At 43.1% G+C, this 20,443-nt stretch overlaps 1 protein-coding gene across 1 annotated transcript in view; it reads left to right on the top strand.

Annotated features, from left to right (window-relative positions):
- Nucleotides 1-20,443, top strand: part of LOC127575107 (adhesion G protein-coupled receptor B3-like) — a 609,306-nt gene that overhangs the window by 523,612 nt on the left and 65,251 nt on the right. Inside the window, 2 exon segments of the mRNA XM_052024767.1 lie at nucleotides 19,735-19,885; nucleotides 20,126-20,195. Of these exon segments, the coding sequence (XP_051880727.1) occupies nucleotides 19,735-19,885; nucleotides 20,126-20,195 (221 nt within the window).

The following is a 20,443-nucleotide window of genomic DNA, read 5'->3' on the forward strand; positions in this document are numbered from 1 at the left end:
TCCACAATTCAAGGTTCTATTCAGTTCCATTTTTCCCCCCAACTTGGATTATTGATCCTGATTAATGTCCTGATTATTTTTCTTGCCCAGTCTTCCACTCTCCCAACATTCGCCAATCTCCGAACTCTCACTCCCTCACAACGTACAGTTTCTGATCTTCCACTCCCCTACAGTCACCACAGTCTGATTCCCAGCTCCTCCATAATCCCCACTTTCTGCTGACCATCCCTCCCCCACTGCTCACATCTACAAAACAGTAACCCTTTCTCCCTCTACCCCAAGGGCTGGGCTCCAGGCCCTGCCCCCAGCCACCGATTCCATTGATGCTATGGCTGGTCTCCTGACTCTAGCTTTGGGAGAAGAGGAAAGTAGAACATAGACCAGTACAGCACAGAGCAGACCCTTCGGCCCATAAAGTCTGTGCCAAACACGATGCCGAATTAAACTAATTCTCGTCTGCCCGTACTTGTTCCGTATCCCTCTATTCCCTGCACATTCATGTGTCTAACAGCCTCTTAAATGTCACTATCATGGAGAGGGGTAAACCTTTATGTACAAGAAACACGAACTGTTGCGACCAAGGTGTTGGTTGCAACTGATGCTTGATGCAGTGGACCACTAATGAAAACCACTGTTGGCCCACCGCATCATTTTCTGTTCCAGTGCACTCTTGTGGAGGCACTATAATTTCTAGGATTGTACATTGAAATTCCCATTCTTGTTTTCCACTCCCACTCTATCCCCGATCTCCTCTACCCCTGAGATTTCTGCTCTGCCCTAACTCTATCTTCTTGCATAATCCAATTTTTACAGCTCCAACTGCCTGGGCCCAAAATTCTGGCACTTCCTCCCCAAACTGCTCTTCCCCTCCACTACTCCTACATGAAGATGCACCTTAAAAGCTGCCTCCTTGTCCAACCTTCTATTCTGATGTCTGAACTGGTATTTGCTGAGATGTTTATCTGCAGTCCCAGCAGCACAGAACACATACAGACTGTGTTTAGGGAAACACAAGGTGCTCAGCCCAGGAGTTTCCACTGAACGACTTTGAAGTTGCTTGTGATTTTTGATTGTACATTCAATGATCACAGAATCACCGGGATAAAATAGGAAGGTGTAAACGGGAAAGGCCATTCAGCCCTTCGAGCCAGTTTGGTCATTACTAATCTGTACCATATCTCCGTCTAAAACAAGTTGTTGGGGAAACTCAGCAGGTCAAGCAGCATCTGTGGAGGCAGAGAGACAAGACACATGGTCTCAGCCCAAAACATCGACTATCCCGTTGCCTGCACAGATGCTGCCAGCCCTACTGAGTTCTTCCAGCAGCTTCTTTTTTGCTCCAAATCCCAGCATTTGTAGTCTCTCTCTTATCTCCATCTAACTGCTTTTGCATACCCCATAATGCCCTAACCCCCGCCCCAACAAAATTCTGCCAGTCTTAAATTTTCATTTGTTGTTCAGCCTCCACACCTTTCTGAAGGTGAGAATCCTGGATTTCCATTGCAACCTTTATGAACTAAAATCACCCCTGAACAGGTTGGCTCTAATGTTAAGGCTTTGATCCCTTACTGTGTATTTCCCTGACAGAAGAAATAGTCTCTCTGCATTTTTCCTATCAACTCTATCTAAAAAATGATCTAACATATCAGTTAGATCTGCTTCTCTTCTCAAGGGAATACATCTATTGAAATCTATCCTCATTATCTAATCCTAATCTGGACCACACCCCCTCCAAAACCGATGCTGCACTACAGTAGTCAGAATCAGGTTTATTATCTCTAATTTGTATGTCATGAAATTTGTTGTTTTGTGGCAGCAGTACAGTGCAAAGACATAAAATTATTATGAAGTACAAAATAAATAAATAGTGCAAAAAAAGGAATTATGGAGTGGTGTTCATGGACCATTCAGAAATCTGATGGCGGAGGGGAAGAAGCTGTTCCTAAAACATTGAGTGTGGGTCTTCAGGCTCCCTTACTTCCTCCCTGATGGTAGTAATGAGAAGAGGACATGCCCTGGGTGGTGAGGGTCCTTAGTGATGGATGCCGCCTTCTTGAGGCGCCACCTCTTGAAGATGTCCTCGATGGTGCAGAGGCTTGTGCCCATGTGATAGAGCTGGCTGAGTCTACAATCCTCTGCAGCCTCTTGCAATCCTGTGCATTGGAACCTCCATACCAGGCTGTGATGCAACCGGTCAGAATGCTTTCCACTATACACCTATAGAAATTTGTAGCTCCACTTTCAAGGTATTGCATTGACTGCAAGGTGCTTTGGATACAAACTGTTTTTGTGAAAGGTGCTGAACAAATACAGTTCTTTAGCTCTCAGATAATCTGTATAAATATAACTGGCCAATAACTAGGAGGACAAGGTGCCCGTTGCTCTCCTGGATTCTGGTTGTGGTTGAATGAGCTTGTTTGTGGTTGAATGAGCTTTAGAACCATAGACCATAGAACCATAGAACAATACAGCACAATACAGGCCCTTCGGCCCACCATGTTGTGCTGCCCTTCAAACCACACCTAAGACCATCTAACCCCTTCCTTCCACATATCCCTCTAACTTAAATTCCTCCATATGCTTATCTAACAATCTCTCCCCTCTCCCTCCCCCCTTCATTTCCCTCCATTCCACTTCCCTCATTCTCCCTCCTACCTCCTCCCTCATTCTCCCCTCTCCTCATTCCCCCTCCCTCAGTCCTCCCCTCCTCCCTCATTCTCCCTCCCACCTCCTCCCTCATTCCCCCTGCCCCCTCCTCAATTCCCCACTTCATCAATCCCCGCTCCCCACCCCCTCAATCCCCCAACCCTCCACCTCCCCTGCTCCCCCTCCCCCTCATTCCCTCCCAACAGTTTCCCCTCCCTCATTCTCTCCCTCACTCATTGCCCCCTTCCGTCCATTCCCTCCCCCTCATTTCCCCCTCCCTTCACATTCCCCACTCCCTCCCCTCCCTCATTCCCCCCTCATTACTCCCTCCACCCACATTACCCCCTCCTCCCCCCTCCAACACCTCATTACTGCCCCCTCCCACTCCCCCTCGGTGCCCCCACCCCTGACCCTTCCCCCTCATCTCCACCCCCACCTCCCCCATTCCCCCGCCCCGACCACCGGGCCTCAGGTCACCGACACCGACCGCGCTGCTGCATTTCCAGTGCGCCTGTGCACACCCGCTCCCCGGCTGCAGCACCACGCCTGTGTCACAGACCCGGGCTTTATCCTAAAGCCTTCCAATGTACTTACACAGATTGGTAAGTAGAGATAAATAAACTATTTTTAAGTTTGGTTCCTGCAATCTGCAGGCTTCTGGCATTTTTAGCATTCCAAATGCAGTGTTTTGCATGTCCCTTGAAATGTTATTATTAATGTATGCTGTAAGTTTCTAAATGTTATTTCTGTCAAAAGCTCAAGATGTTCACTGTGGTCACTGAAGAGGTAGCAGAAGGCAGCATTACCTTGTTACACTTTCTGGTTTAACAGTGGGTGCAGAACAAAATTCCATAAATTATGAGGCGAGATCTCAAGATACAAAGAATCTGGTATTAAAATGTGTAAAACAAAACAAAATATACAAAATAGTTTAATTGCCCAGTTGATTTGAGACATCAATGCAGGATTTAATGTTTTTCTCAGCAATCCATCACTTGATTGTATTAAATGACCGTACTTAGAGTATCTAATTGACCAGCTAATTCATTTTAATTTACTTACTATCACAGGATTTTGTATTTTTATTCACCAAGAACAAAGAAAAGTCTTCGTGTGGTGTTATATTTTCTGGGAGATACTGTGGGAGGGAATTGATTGTGTTCATTAAGCCATGAATATCAGCTTTGGGCAATGAAATAGCCTCATACTTCAGCCATTCTGTGTCAGTATTGGACACCCTAGGCCAAGTTTAGCCTGGTTGGATGTGCCATGTTACTCCCTCAACTACAGTAATGTGACGAAGCACAAAAACCTCTAACTGCAAGAACTCCAGTCGCACCAGCATTTTAATTGGAAGTATGAAATGGTGTCAGTTAGTGATTCTGGTCTGAGAATTATCACTTGTATTTCATATAAAATGCTTACGACAATAGAACTTGCGTAAGTATGGTGCTATTTATGTATACGTCACACATATTCAGTGCCATTATATGCATATATTACTACATATGGTTCCATTATATATGCATACATTACATGTGGAGTTATACACATATGAAGTTATTCTCTTTTGGGCACTGCATCTCATGAAAGCCTTGGCGGGTAGACCAAGTAGATTCAGCGGAATGATGATCGTAGATCAATGATGAAAATAGGTAAACTTGGCCTTTGTTTCCTTGAGTACAGAGGGTCAAAGAGTGGATCAGCTATGGTATTTAAAAGGTAGGTATAGGGAAACAGTTTCCTCTGGTGGGAAGATCCAAAATAAAAGAGTGTAATGTTGCAATTGGCAACAGGCCATTTGGGAATCCAGTCGTGCAGCGTTTTTCACAAAAAGTAAATGTTAAGTTCCCTCCTGTAAAAGGCTTGTAGGCAGGCACGGTAGCATAGTGGTTAGCATAATGCTTTACAGTGCCAGCAACCTGGGTTCAAATCCAGCCACTGTCTAAGGAGTTTGTACGTTCTCCCCGTGTCTGCGTGGGTTTCCTCTGGGTGCTCCGGTTTCCTCCCACATTCCAAAGGTGTACAGGTTAGGAAGTTATGGGCATGCTATGTTGGCGCCGGAAGCGTGGCGACACTTGTGGGCTGCCCCCCAAAAATCACTATGCAAAGGATGTATTTCACTGTGTGTTTTGATGTACATGTGACTAATAAAGATCTTCTCTTACTGGATCAATTGAATTTTGAAAGACTGAGGGAGGTTGCTATGATTTTGTTGAATAAGAGTTTCAGTGGATATAGAACAAAGGCATGATTGAGTGGTGGAATGAACTTGATGCTGATGGTCTGGTTATGTTTTGGGGAGTCATTGCCATTGTGGCAGCTACTTTTACAAAAGAAATAATTTAATATCACCAAAAGGTCTCAGTTTTTCTTATTCTTTTTATGCAAATATTTTTTGCTGATTGAGTGAGCAGGAAAAAATTCTCAGAGGTATGATTCAGCTCTGATTTCAAGGAGCTAACATAAGGAGAGCATCAGTGAGTGGACGTTTTTTGGGTTCACACAGAGTTCCTTCTCAGGAGCAGCCACACTCATCTCTTCACACCATCTACACAAGATTCCTTGAAGAAAACGTCACACTTGCCATTCTTGGTGTAGGATATTTGTCATTATTCCCTTAACCCTTTGTAATACTCGGAGATGAAGTAAACCAACACTCAAAACTTTTCCAAGTAACACTTCCCAACTCTTGCATCGTCAAAGGCCATATTGTCTCTGTCCCATCTGATCAATAGGGGCAATTAGCAAGAAAAGTGAATGGAGCAAAAGCTCTGAGATAACGGCAGTTCCAGTGAGCATACAGAGAAAGGAACATGAAAAAAATGTTAAGAGCAGAGCTATAGGACATGCCCAGAGAGAAAAACTGAGCCAAAATGGATGACTTACGATAGAAATGAACATGTTGAACTATACAACGCAGGAACAGGCCCTTTGGCCCACGATGTCTGTGCCGACCATGAATGGCCAGTTCTGCAGCAGTGGGATGGAGTGGGAAAGATCAAATTGGGAGTGGGATGCTACACCACTCTGACCTCGCTGTCTGTGGCCTCCTGCACTAATGAGTCCCAATGTAAGCTTGAGGAATAGCACCTCATCTTCTGTCTGGGCACATTGTAGCCTTCTGGACTTAATATCAAATTGTACAGCTTCAGACAGTTTCTCTTCACCAGAACTGGCCAGTTCTGTTGTAGATCAGCCATCCGAGATATTACCTCAGTTTTCTCCCTCCATTATTACTGCATCAATCAGTGCAGGTTCACTTTGAATGTTGCTAGCTACTGACAAAATTGGTTCTGTTGAAGGATCAGCCAGTGAGGTGGCTGATGATGGCTATATGTTGCAGTTGGTATAATTGGTATGTATCTCATGCATTCCGCTGGTCGAGAGCTAATTGTGCAATGCGATTCCTTCTTTCATGTTTGAGGGGTATTAGATTTAGCCCCCAATATATTTTGTGTTTGAAGTAAATCTCAATATATGGATAAAAAATTGCAAATGTTAAAAGTTGAAATGCAAAAGGTAAAAGCACAACATTGAGACCTAGTTAGTCAGCACCTGAAAGGAAAACGAAGAAAAATCTGTCATCCAGAATTCTTCTGAGAGCTAATGCTTTCCAAACCGTGTCTGCTCAGCTCTGAGTATAAAATAAGCCCAAATGACAAAGAGATTTTATGTTGTCAAAGGTACTGTCTTTTAGATTGGATGTTGAATTGAGATATGGTACAGATGTTTTCATGGAAAGATCCCACAGCATTATTTGAAGAAGAGCCCGGCTGTTTCCCTCCATCCTGGTCAGTATTTCCCCTTTAACCAATTCTGGTCATTCATCTCATTTCCCAACTTGGACCTCATTGCTTTCTAGTCTTTGACATGTTAATCAAATGAATAAAACCACCTCCACTTCATGGCTCTAATCAAGGCAGCATCCTGGTAAACCTCTTCTGCACCCTTTCCACAGTCTCCACATCCTTCCTATAATGGGGTCACCAGAACTGCACACGATACTCCAAGTGCGGCGTGACTCAAATTTTATATAGCTGTGGCATGACTTCATTACCCTTATACTCAACACCCCTACCAATGAAGACAAACATTTCATACGCCTTCTTTACCACCTTATCCACTTGCATAGCCACTTTCGGTGAAAGGCTCTAAGTTCATCCTCCTTGCCCATTAATACTCCTACAAACACATTTCAGCCCATCAGTCCCGCCATGTTTACTAGCCTGCCCCTTCCTGTCCTTCTTCCTTTCAGTCTTGTCAGACCATCTTTCTTGCCCTCAACCCTACCACCTGTTGCCCTGCTGCTGTGGTTCCCATCCCCCTGCCACTCTAGTTTAAACCCTCCCAAGTTCACTAGCAAACCTCCCGGTGAGGATATTGGATGCAAACCATCTTGTTTGTTCAGGTCCCACCTGCCCTGGAAGAGAGCCCAATGATCCATAAATCTGAAGCCCTCCTTCCTGCACCAGTCCTTCAGCCATGTATTGAACTGCACTACATATCTATTTCTCACCTCACTAGCACATGGCATGGATAGTAATCCTAAGATTACAAGCCTGGAAGTCTTGCTTTTTAACTTTCTACCTAGCTCCTTAAACATCACTTTGCAGGACCTCATCCCTGCTCCTGCCTATGTCATTGGTACCTATATGGACCTTGGCCTCTGGCTGCTCATGCTCGTCTCTCAGAATGTCCTGTACCTACTGTGAGATATCCTTGACCCTGGCACCAGGGAGGCAACATACCATCCTAGAGTCTTGATTTCAGCTACAGAAACACCTATCTGCGCCCCTTACTATCAAGTCTCCTATCACTTTTGCTCTGCCTGACCTCACCCATCCCTTCTTTGCCTCAGAGCCAGGCACAGTGACACTGACCCGGGTACTGCTGCCGACCTCTGAAAGGCCACCCCCCAAAACAGTATCCAAGAGGGTATACCTGTTTTTGAGGGGAATGGCCACAGGGGAATCCTCACTGTCTGCCTCCTACCCTTACTTTTCCTAGTGATCACACATCTATCTGTAGCTTGCACCTGAAGTGTGGCCACCTCTACTAAAACTCTCATCCATGATATCCTCAGAATCCTGGATGATCCTTGAAAGTACTCAGTTACTGAGAGAACTTGAATCTGCAGCCTTCTGATTCAGGGGTGAGAATGTAGCCAACTGAGACACAGCTGACACTTATCGAGCGAGGAAGTTTTTAGAATGTCTTGAGCCCATCATGACGTTCCCTATGAATAAAATTTGCTTATTTTTTTCCTTAAGAGGTGGTTTAACACATTCATTGATATGCTGCTCCTTTACTTCTGACACAGAAGTGCAAATGAAATCTTCACTGCTTTAACTCTCTGAGAAGCTAATTAGCCTGTTGTGCATTGATGTTTTTATTTTGATAATATGAGTTTTCACTCTTTGACTAAATGCATTCCTGGAACATATCAACATTATGAAGGAGGAAGTATTGGAGGTTTTGAAACACATAAAGGTGGATAAACCCTTGGGCCTGAACAGGTGTATCTCAGGATGTTATGGGAAGCAGAAAAGGAAGATGTTGTGGCCTTGGCAGAGAAATTTGTATCTTCGTTAGCCACAGGTGAGGTACCAGAAGCTAATTGTGCCTTTAGTTAAGAAAGGCAGCAAGGATAAGCCAGGGAACTTTAGGCTGGTGAGCCTAACATCAGTGGTGAGAAAGTTACTGGAAAGGATTCTGAGGGACAGGATTTATTTGCATTTGGAGAAGCAAGGACTGATTAAGGATAGTCAGCATGGCCTTCTGCGTGGGAAATCACATCTCATGCATTTGATTGAGTTTTTTTGAAGAGGTAACCAAGAGAATTGGTGAGGGCAGGGTGGAAGACGTTGTCTAAATGGACTTTAGCAAGGCCTTTGATAAAGGTTCTGCATGGTAGGCTAGTCTGGAAGGTTAAAACAAATGCAATCCAGGGTGAGCTAGCCAATTGGATACAAAATTAGCATGGTGGTAGGAGGCAGAGGGTGGTAGTGGAGGGTTGTTTATCGAGATTGGAAGCCTATATTCAGTGGTGTGTGCAGGGATTGGTGCTGGGTCCTCTGCTTGTCATATATTTTTATTTGCCTTTGAGCCCAAAACTAGGGGGCATAGATTTAAGTGAGAGGGGAAAGATTTGAAAGGGACCTGAGGGACTGCTTTTTCATGCAGAAGGTGGTGAGTATATGAAACAAGCTGCCAGAGGAAGTGGTTGAGGCTGGTACAATAATATCATTTAAGAAGCACTTGGATAGGTACATTGAGAGGCAAGGCTTAGAGGGATATGGGCCGAATGCAGGAAATTGGGACTAGCTGGGTGGGCAGTGTGGTTGGCATAGACTCGTTGGCTGAAGGGCCTGTATCCGTGCTGTATTGCTCTATGACTTCATGACTCTATACATATTGATGTTCTGGATGAGAATGCAGGTGGCATGAAGACCCACACTCAACGTTTCAGGAATAGCTTTTTCGCCTCCACCATCAGATTTCTGAATGGTCTATGAGCCCATGAACACGACCTCATTATCCCTCTTTTGCATTATTTATTTATTTATTTTCATAATTTTTATGTCTTGCACTGTACTGCTGCCACATAACAAATTTCACGACATATGTCAGTGACAATAAACCTGATTTTGATAAATCAGTGGTATCATGGACAGTGAAGAAGGTTGAATAAGGTTACAGCAAAATATAGATCACTTGGGAAAGTTGAGCAAGGGAATGGCAGATGGAATTTAACTTGGGCAAGTGGGAAGTGATGCATTTTTGGATCTTAAACAGGGGAGGACCTTGGGGATTGTTGTTGAACAGAGAGACTTAGGGATACAAGAACATAGTTCTCTGAAAGCTGGAACACATATAGACAGGGTGGTGAAGAAGGCGTATGACATACTTGCCTTCATCAGCTGAGGCACTGAGTATAAGAGTGGGGATGTCATGTTAGAGCTGTACAAAATGTTAATTAGGCCCACTTGGAATATCGTCTGCAGTTCTAGTCGTCGTACTCTTGGAAAGAACTAATTTAGCTAGAGAGGGTGCAGAAAAGATTCACAAGAATGTTGAGTAACAAGCAATGTGCTGGAGGAACTCAGTGGGTCAAGGCGCATCTGTGGAAGGAGAGAAATTGTCCATGTGTCGGGTCGAAACCCTGCATCAGGACTGAGAGCTGGCAGGCAAGATGGTCAGCATAGAGGAGAAGGGGAGTGGCAGGAAAGGATTCCTTTGTGTTCCTGATATCTTCCTCAAGCAGCTGTCTCCTATCTTCACACTCCTGTCCCCCCTCCTAGCTCCATCTGTTCTTTTCTTCCTCTCCCTCTCCCTCTCCCCCCCCCTCCTCCAACTATCATTGACCTGCCACTGTCATGCAGGAACAGGATCACCATTTAAGAGGCATTTTGACATGTACTTGAATGAGCAGGGCACAGAGGGATATGGAATCAATGCAGGCAAGTGGGATTAGTATCAACAGGCATGATGGTGAGCACAGATGTGGTGGGTAGAAGGACCTGCTTCTATGCTGTACAACTCGATGACTTTATGAGATGGATAGCACTTGGTCTGAGAGTGAAGGCTTTGCTCTTCCCCACTTTTTATACATTCTGTTGTGATGATTTTCAGTGTGACCTCTTCAAAACTATCCAAAGGCTTGACGTTATCTATACCTCCTGCTATGTGTCTCTGCTTCCCACAGTGAGATGACATCTTTTCCTGCCAGCAACCAAGCAGTGCTTAGATGATGTATGTGCCAGAAGCACGTTTAGGCGTCTATCCTGCAACCCATTCTGTGTGTGTGAGCACATGTACTTGCATTATTCCACTGGTGAAGCTTCATTTAGTAGAAATTGTTTTTCTTTGAACAGAGGAAGTTAAGGGGAGAAGTGTTCAAAATGAGGAAGAGTTTTGATGAAGTAAGTAGAGGGAAACTGTTTCCACTGGGAGAAGTGATTGTAGTAGGAGGACATTTAGGAAGAGAATCATTGGGGCATAGTTATTATTTTTGTTGCTGCAGGTTTTTTTATAATCTGCCTTGTGCTGCCTGAAGCAGTGATGGAAATGAAGCTTTCCAAAAAGGAGTTGGAGAGATACCTGAAAGGGAAAAGTTTGCAGGGTCTGGAAAACAAATGGGACAGGATATTGCTGGCATTGACATGTGAGCACAAATGTCCCCTGACCGACATGTGCAAAGATTTTCAGGTAAAGTTACATCTCTGACAAATCACCAGCAGTAGTGATCATTCATGGTAATCATTCAGAGGTCAGAGGAAATCAAATTAGTTTGAGTGAATGGAAGCACTTCGGCACACACTCTTTGTCCACGTACTGGATAGAAGGTGATCCTTCCTGTACTTGCTTAGAGATGTCCCCAAATCTCCCTTTGCAAAATCCTCCAAATCCATTGGCAGGATAAGTAAACCGACCCGAGTGACTCTTCTGTTCTAATTACACTAGGCCAGCTCTGGTGGTTGGGCCACGTTGTTCACACACCCAACACGAGAGAACTGAAACAGGCACTCCACTCCTAGCTCTGTCACAGCTAGCAATCACCCAAATGGATGGAGCAATTGATTCAAGGATGTTCTCAAAGCTTCCTTGAAAAAGCCTATCCTCATACTGACTCGTGGGAATCCCCAACCCATGACCACTCAAAGTGGAGAATAGTCCCACGTTGGCCTCAACAGTGATCTCAGAATGTACAATGCTGGAATGGAAGAAAGTTATCCTTGACCCTGAGGTGTTGTCCAAGATGGGGAGGGAGAAGAACTAGATCAAATCTTTTGAAGGTCAGGCTCTCCAGCACCACTTCCTAAACATGCTTAACTTCTGGTGGGAAGATGTTTGAAAATAAACATTATTCCTGTGCATTTCCAGCTTTGCCAAACCTCAGCAGCATGGCACATCACTGCTGCGTTTACCTACCAAGTGCACATTGCCCTTTAAAGCATTAAGAAGAGTTGGATGATGACCCTTAATGACAAGACTCTCAGTCACATGGGAAGAACCTGCAATAGACAGCCAAGAATCTCACAACCAATGCTTCAGATCAGAGCTCTGCAGTCCTACTGCATCCAGTCAGAAGTGGTGGTGGACAATTAAGAACTCCAAGAAGATGCCCATACTCATTGATGGCAGGGCCCAGCACATGAGCAGGGACTAGCACTGTGGCACAGCTAGTAGACCTGCTGCCTTGTAGAACCAGAGACCTGGGTTCAATCTGACCTCATGTCCTGTCTGTCTGGAGTTTGCACTTGCTCCCTGTGACTGCATAGGTTTCCGCTGGGTGTTCCTGTTTCTTCCCACATCCCAAAGATGTGCAGGTTGGTAGCTTATTTGTCCCCTGCAAATTGCCCCTATTGTGTAGGTGAGTGGTAGGATCTGGAGGGAGTGGTTGAGAACCTGGGCAGAATAAAAAATGGGATTAAAATAGGGTGAGTGTAAATGGGGTGGTTGATAGTCAGTCTGCCTCAGTGGGCTGTAGGACCCGTTTCCACGCTATATCTCACTCTGACTGTATAACTCTTAAAAAGGCTGAAGCATTTGTAAATGTGTTCAGCCAGAAGAGCCAAATAGATGATTCACCTCAGCTTCCTTTCAAGAACCCAGACATCAATTGAAACCAGTCCTCGGCTAGTTCAGCGGCTAATTTAACGCAAAAAGATGCATTTCGCTGTGTGTTTCAATGTACATGTGACTAATAAATAAATATCTTAATATTTTAAATATCAAATTACTCTATATGATATCAAAAATAGCTGAGAGTACTGGATACAGCATAGGCTGTGGGAGCAGACAACCTCTCAGCTGTAGTACTGAAGACCTGTCTTCCAGAGCTAGCTGTGCCTCTGACCAAGCCATGTTTCAGTGCTGTTACAACACCGGCATCTGTCTAATAATGTAGAAAATTGCCCATTGTCACAAAAGCAGGACACTCCAATCTGACTAACTAAGGGCTAACCAGGCCACTCTCAGTCATTAGCAAAGTAATAAAAGCTGTCATTGACAGGGTTATCAAACGGCACTTACTCACAAATAATCCAGCTCACAGGTGCCCAGCTTGGGTTTTGCCAGGTTCACTGTGCTTAAGATCCCACCACAGCCTTGGTCCAAACGTGGACCAAAGAGCAGAATTCCAGAGGTGACATGAGACTGAATGTCTTGACATCAAGTCAGCATTTGACCCAGTACGGCATCAAAGAACTCCAGTAAAGCTGAAAGCATCAAAGAGAAACCATTCCAGTGGTTAGAGTCATATCTCACAGAAAGAAGGATGGTTGTGGTAGTTGGAGGTCAATCCGGCCCCAGCAAAACACTGCAGGAGTTCCTCAGGCCAGTGTTTGTGCCCAAGCAGCTGCTTCATCAGTGATCTTCGTTCCACCATGAGGTTAGAAGTGGGGATGTTCGCCAACGATTGCACATTATTCAGTTTCATTCACAACATAGCAAATGAAGCAGCCCATACCTGCATGCAGCAAGACCTTGAACACATTCAGGCATGGGCTGATAATTGGCATGTAACATTCACACCACAAAAGTGTCCGACAATGACCACCTCCAAGGGGAAGCCTAACTACCTATCCTTGACTGCAGTCAAGTCCCCTACTATTAATATCCTAACCATAAATTTAACTTGATCAGCCATATAAAGTACACGATTACAAGAGCAAGTCAGAGGCTGGGTATTTTGCACAAGTGACACTGTAAGGTCTGTCCACCATCTACAAGGAAAACTCACCTCTTGCATGGATGTTAGTACAGTGCTGAAAGCTCTCACAAACTCGATACCATCCAGATCAAAGCAGCCCACTTGATTGGCGCCAATCCACCACTATTTCCTCATCCATCAATCACTCACTCGGGCTACTCCAACTGCACTTCCCATCACACAATCCCTACCACTAAGGATGACAAGAGCAGCACGTGCATAGGAACACCAACACTGCAGGTTCCCTCTGAGTTAAACACCATTTATATCACCAACCCTTCACTGTTTCTGGGTGTAGATACTGGAATTTCCTCCCCAACAGTATTATGTGAGCTCCTTCGGCAGGGGGACTACAATGGTTCAAGAGGAAGCTCATCATCACATTTGCAAAAGATCCCAGAAATGAATGAAAAAATGTTTCAGAGTGAGTCATGTTCTTTGCCCCATCCCAGGCTACAATCACAGAGTCTTGACTGAGATTTCAGTGCATCACCCAGAAAAGGCTTTCTTGTTTGAAGCATGGAGTCTTTTCCTCAAGTAACAACATTAAAGTTGATCATCTATTCATTCATTCGCTTGTTTGTGTGTATGCTGTTTATCAATTATTGGCCACATTTGCTTGCAGTTCTCTGCTTGCAAGAGAACTCTGCTGTCAAGCACAAGTTGTGTAGAAATAAATATTTCTTTCTTATTGAGCAATTTCCATTGTATAATCTTGTTGAGGAATTACATGAATAATTCTTCACTTTTCTTCCTTTGCAGATATCCCAGTGTGACTTTTGTTCATGTAGAGGGCCTTTCTTTGTCTTCCGTTGGAAGGTCATTAGTTTCCTCCGTTGGTTCTGGTGTATCAGTTTCAAAATATGTGCATCAATTGTGCCAGATTTTAATAATATCAAAACTGGAATCTATAATACTGGTGTTCATTGATATAACACAGCTTTTGACATTTTTTTCCAATGATGTTCTTTACAGGTTTTTGTTTATTATTGGCATAACATGTTTTGATTACTTTTCAATCATAATATTAGAGTCAGAGAGCAATACAGCACGGATACATCTAACACCCAAGGGAATATTGGGATGTTATTGGGACTATTGGGACCACCCAGCTAGTCCCAACTTCCTGCCTTCAGCCCATATGCCTTTAAGCCCTGTCCCTCCATGTACCTATCTAAGTGCTCCTTAAATAATATTATTGTACCTGCCTCAACCATTTCCTCTGGCAGCACGTTCCCTATACTCACCACCCTCTGCATGAAAAAAGTTGCCCTTCAGGTCCCTTTTAAATATTTCCCCTCTCACCCTAAATCTATGTCTCCTAGTTTTGAGAATTTTAAACATTTCTATAAGGTCGCCCCTCCTTCTCCTATGTTCCAAAGAATAGAGACCACTAGTCAACGGCCTACATTCTGAGAAACAGCCTTCAACCACCACCCTCTGCTTCTTACCTTTGAACCAATTTTGAATGCACCTAACTAGTTCTCTCTGGATTCCATGGAACCTAATGTTCTAGACCAGCCTACCATGTGGGACCTTGTTGAAGGCCTGCTAAAGTCCAAATAGACAACATCCACTGCCCTAGCCTCATTTACCTTCTTGGTTACATCTTCAAAAAGACTCTAAAAGGTTCGTCATAATCATAATATTCTGAAAGTAAACTTTGACATTTTTTTTCAGATGCAACAAGTACTTGCCCTTAGTTTTCCTCCAAAGTTAGGACTGTTGACTGCGAGTCTGAAAGTCTGTGCTGTGCTCCTTTCAGGGGAATGTTAACCTAAAACTGTATCTGGGCATCCCAATAGTCCCTTGGGTGTTAGGTGAATAAACAAAATAATCTCTTAACTCGCACTGTCAAGAGTAAGATTAACCAATAATTTGTTTTGTTTTCTGTGAATGGGACCTTGCTGTATTCAGGGATATGGGAGCATAATGCTTAATTAAGTGAACTAATATTCAGTGGCTAGACTGTTTGTCAGAAGAACTTGAACACATCTTCATTTGCATATCTCTGATCAATCAACAGAATTTGGCGGAGGTGTCCCATTCTTGGAGTTGAGCTCAAAATCTTGATCGAAACTTCAGGGCTAGACAGCATCTATTCTACTGCCATAAAACCTCAACTGGTTCACTGTTTCTGAGAAAGGAAATCTGTCATCCTTCCTTGGGTCGGCCTATTCCAGACCCATCGATAGGTTCACTCTTAATTATCTCTGAAATGCCCTTGGGGGCAGATAGAAATGGACAATAAATGGCATGCTTATCAGCAACATCCACATCTCTGGGATATTAATATGACTGCTGCTCTTTAAAAATACTTCATTGCATTTGAAGCACTCTGGGATATTCTGAGTATGTGATCAGATGCTATAATAAATAGTCTTCTTTCATACTTTCAACTGAGCAAAACATCTAAGGTATATTATAATAGGGGATACTCATCCACTGGACAGGATTTGGGACAATTGTGAGGGGACAAAGATGAGGTTAAGTTAGGCTTTGAGAGGGCTTTTGGAAGAAGGAGGAAATGTAGCAACCTGCATAAAGAAGCACATTGCAGATGTCTGGGTGCATGTATTTAAGCTCAGAACAGTCAGTTTTGGGATTAGAATGCAAGGTTTGTACATCATTGAACTCTGAATTATTGCTCTGAGATAGCAATAAAACCATGCAGCCTTAAGTGTACAGCAATCAAGTGATTAAGCTATGGAACGAATAGTACAATGTAAGCAACAATCTAATTTGCTTTGATCCATGACTTATTTTTTTGTGTACTTTTAGGCAGCTTTACTCATTGTTTAGGCACCTGAACTGAAAAAAATACAATCACATAGCGTAGCACCTGTTCTAAAGACCATTTGTGCAGATTAAATAGATTACATTTTCAAATTTCCTGTATATTTTTCTTCGTTATTTTCAAAATGGCTAAGTTATTGATTGATAATGCAGAAAGTAACCAAAGTCATCAAAACTGGCAATTGAACTCAGAGTTCAAAGACTCAAAATAACTTTAGAATACAGATATTTTCTGAGGTTATGGAAGTGTTGTATGGTGTGTAAACATTAGAGAATGCACAATGTTCAATGACTTCACAAAATTCAGCCCAGTAGCTGCTTCTATTAGTCTATTTTGTCAAATTGATTCATGAAGCACAGGGAAAGTTGGAAACTTTTAAATATATACATTAATCATCTTATTCTGAATCAAGAAGGAGCGGAGGTTTTTTGCCCTAATTTGCCTTTTAGCAATAATATAATCAGCAACTACCATACAGATTGTCCTTAAAATAACATCAGTCATCTGATGTGTAGATTTCTGGATCACTTGGACCATTTCTGGGGAAAGTGGGGCCTGTACAAGTTAGATGGGTTACACCTGGATCTGAATGGGTGCAACATCCTTGCAGGGAGGTTTGCTGGTCTTGCTAGGGAGAGTTTGAACTGATTTGGCAGTGGCATGGGGCACAGAGTAGATTATAGTTCAGTTGGAGGTAGAGTCAAATATTGAAGGAAAATGAAGCCATTCCAGTAGGCGGAGCAGACGTGGGTGTAATAAGGCGCATGGGAGGAATGGAAGGCTAAAGTACATCTATTTTAATGTAAGGAATCTAACTAGAGAAAAATTTTGCACCCTTGGTCATACTGGACTAGCAGATTTTCTGTATTATTGGATGTTACTCCTATTATCTCACTTTACATAGAGTCATAGAGGCAAACAGCATGGAAACAGGCCCTTCGGCCCAATGGGTCCATGCCGACCAAGATGCCCATCCAAGCTAGTCCTGTTTGCCAGTGTTTGGTCCATAACCTTCTAAGTCTTTCCTATTCACGTAACTGTCCAACTGTCTTTTAAAAGTTGTTGTTGTACCTGCCTCAACCTCTGGCAGCTCATTTCACATACATACCTCCCCCTCTGTGTGTAAAAAAAAGTTGTCTCTTGAGTTCCTATTAAATCTTTCCCCTCTCACCCTAAACCTATGCCCTCTAGTTCTTGATTCTCCAACCCTGGGAAAAAGACTGAATGTATTCACCCTATCTATACTCCTCATGTCTACATGTTACACAATAGAATAATTTTTTTTGTGAACCCAGTGAGTTTAAAGGGAGCAGAACATAGAATCAAGTGAGTTTCAGCTTGTATATCAAAACAAGCTGAAACATATAATCACTCTGGACCCTGTCTCCAGCCACAGACCTACCCAAGTTCCTGACCCCTGATGTTCACGATCCTGACTCAGACTGCAGTCAGGATCCATGTGTGAGCCAAGTGCCAAATCATCAAGTTTATTGGAGTTTTACATAGTAAGGCAGATGAGCTTAGAATAGTGATCAGCCCATGGGAATATGATAATGCTGCTACAACAGAGACATGGGTGATGGAACGGCAGGACTAGCAACTCAACATTTCAGGGTATTGAATCTTAAGCATGGCAGGAAGTGTTAAAGAGAAGGTGCCATTACAGTATTAATGAGGGAGTTCTTACTGCAGTAATTAGGGAGGATATCCCAGATTGCTTTTCAAATGAGTCCATATGGGTAGAGTTTAGAAACAAAAAGGGGTCAGTGACTTTACTACAGGCCTCCTAACTGCAGGAGATATGTAGTGGATATGTAGACCATAATAATCGGTAATAGTACTATTGCCCTATTACTCTTAGATTAATAGATCTAATTCGTGTATTAGATTAATTAGATTTAATTAATCTAAGAGTAATATGGTAATAGTAACAAGGGATTTCAATTTCCCCAAGATTAACTGGGATTAAGCAAAGATAGTCAGCATGGTTTTGTTGGGGGTGGGGGGGATAATTCTGTCCAACCAATTTCGTTGAATTTTTTGAAAGGTAACAAAATATATTGATTCGGGCAGTGCAGTTGATGAAATCTAGGTGAACTTCAGTAAAGGCCTTTCACGTGGTCCCACATAGGAAACATTAGAACCCATGGAATCCAAGGCAAGTTGGCAGATCAGATCCAGAATTGGTATGTTGATAGGAGACTGAGGGAAACGGTGGAGGGATTTTTTTGTGATTGGAAGTATGTGCCTGGTGGTTCACCACAGAGATTGGTGCTGAGGCCCTCACTATTTATTATACAGTTTAACAATTTTTATATGAATATAGGAGGTGTGATTAGTAAGTTTACAGAGGGCAGGAAAATCAGCAGTGTTGTTGACAGTGAGGAGGATAGTGTCATGCTACAGGAGAATATTAATCAGTGGTAACTTGGGCAGAGCAATGGCAGGTAGGTTTGAGATGACGAACCTTTGGAGATCTAACACAGAGAAGACAAACACCATGAATGGGAGGACCCTAGGGAGTATTGACGAACAGAGAGACCTTGGTATACAAGTCCAAGGATCTCTGAAAATGGCAGCATGGGTGGATAAGGTGGTGAAGAAGACTTATGGGATATTTGCGTTCATTAGCCAGGACATAGAATATAAGAGCAGGGAGGTTTTGTTACAACTTTATAAAAATTGGTTTGGCCACAGCTGGAGTATTTTGTGCAGTTCTGGTCGCCACACTACATGAATGATGTGATTGCATTGGAGAGGATGCAGAGGAGATTCACCAGAATGTTGCTTGGGGGGGAGCATTTCAGTTATGAGGAGAGACTGATTTTAGTTGGAGCAGAGGAGGCTAAGGGGAAACCTGATAATGGTATGCAGAATTTTGACAGCAGAGATGGTATAGACACCAGCAATTTTTTCCCTAAAGGGAGGTGTCAAACACAAGAGGGAAAAGGAAGAAGGGGTAAGAGATTTAGTGGGGATCTGAGGATGTTTTTCATCCAGAGGGCAGTAGCATCAGGAACACCCTACCTGAATGGATGGTGGTGGCAGAAGCTCTTGCAACATATAAGAAATATCTGGAGGAGCACTTGAATCACTAAGAGATAGAGGCCAGGGACCAAGTGCCGGTAAATGGGTTTAGTATCGAGGGTAGTTGATGGTCAGCATAAACCTGATGAACCAAGGCATCTGTTTCTTTACTGTTTGACTCTATGACTTTAAGTAAATGGGCAGTTGCATGCCTCTTCTTATAGAACTGAAGAGAAGGATCGCACTGTTTATTTTGGATGAAGTGCTTTGGGAGTAACTAATGCACAGGTTTAAAATACGTTTTACCAGGAGACCTGATAGCTTAGTGGATAGTTTTATTTTCCACTCCTTGGTTCTCTGCTCCCAGAGGTGGAAATTTGATTTGGCTAAAGCTCTGTGGAGCCAGTAGTCCTTTAATGCCTGGTTCATGTCAGTTTTTTACGTGTGACCCATGCAGTAAATATTGATGAGCTGATTAGACCATGGTGACTGATGGATGCAAGACATCCAAGCTAAAACAATTATTTTGTTTGTTCTGTGTGCACAGGGTGTTTGCACAATGACTACTGCCTTTCTGCATTTCTTCTTTCTGGCTTCTTTCTGCTGGGTTTTGACTGAGGCTTGGCAATCTTACATGGCTGTCACAGGGAAGATTAGAACGAGGCTCATCCGCAAGCGCTTTCTATGCCTTGGCTGGGGTAAGCATTAATAACTGTATAAATGTTTCATTGTGGTGAATTATATTTATGTATTCTTTATGAAACATATTTTGCTTTAAAAATTGTTTTCTTTCCCCTTTATCAAAGATATCACAGATATAAGTACTATGAGAAATAATTGACCCATTTTTGATCTTACAGCAACAAAAGATTATATTTGTATTCCTCCTTATATGCAGTGATATAGTTTTTCTTATAAAATATAATTTATTTCTTCAGGATTGCCTGCATTGGTGGTGGCAATATCTATGGGATTTACAAAGGCTAAAGGATATGGTACATCAAATTAGTAAGTTGCTTCAAAGCTCTTTGGCTTCTTCTACAGCTGCTATTGTGAACATCTGCTGTTCTCAACAAATTAGAGGGCCAAAGGATAAGGCTTTCGGTATCAGACCTGGGGCAATTGGTTTTATCTACCCTGCCATCTATTTGCCCTGATCTCATCTCACTTTCTGTAGTAAGAAGCACTGCCCATTAGGGTTGTTCACTGAAGAAGTGTGTGTATGCCCAGCTCAGGGAGGAGGGAATTGCACGGTG

This window comes from Pristis pectinata, chromosome 10 (genome assembly GCF_009764475.1).
Source record: "Pristis pectinata isolate sPriPec2 chromosome 10, sPriPec2.1.pri, whole genome shotgun sequence".
NCBI lineage: Eukaryota > Metazoa > Chordata > Chondrichthyes > Rhinopristiformes > Pristidae > Pristis > Pristis pectinata.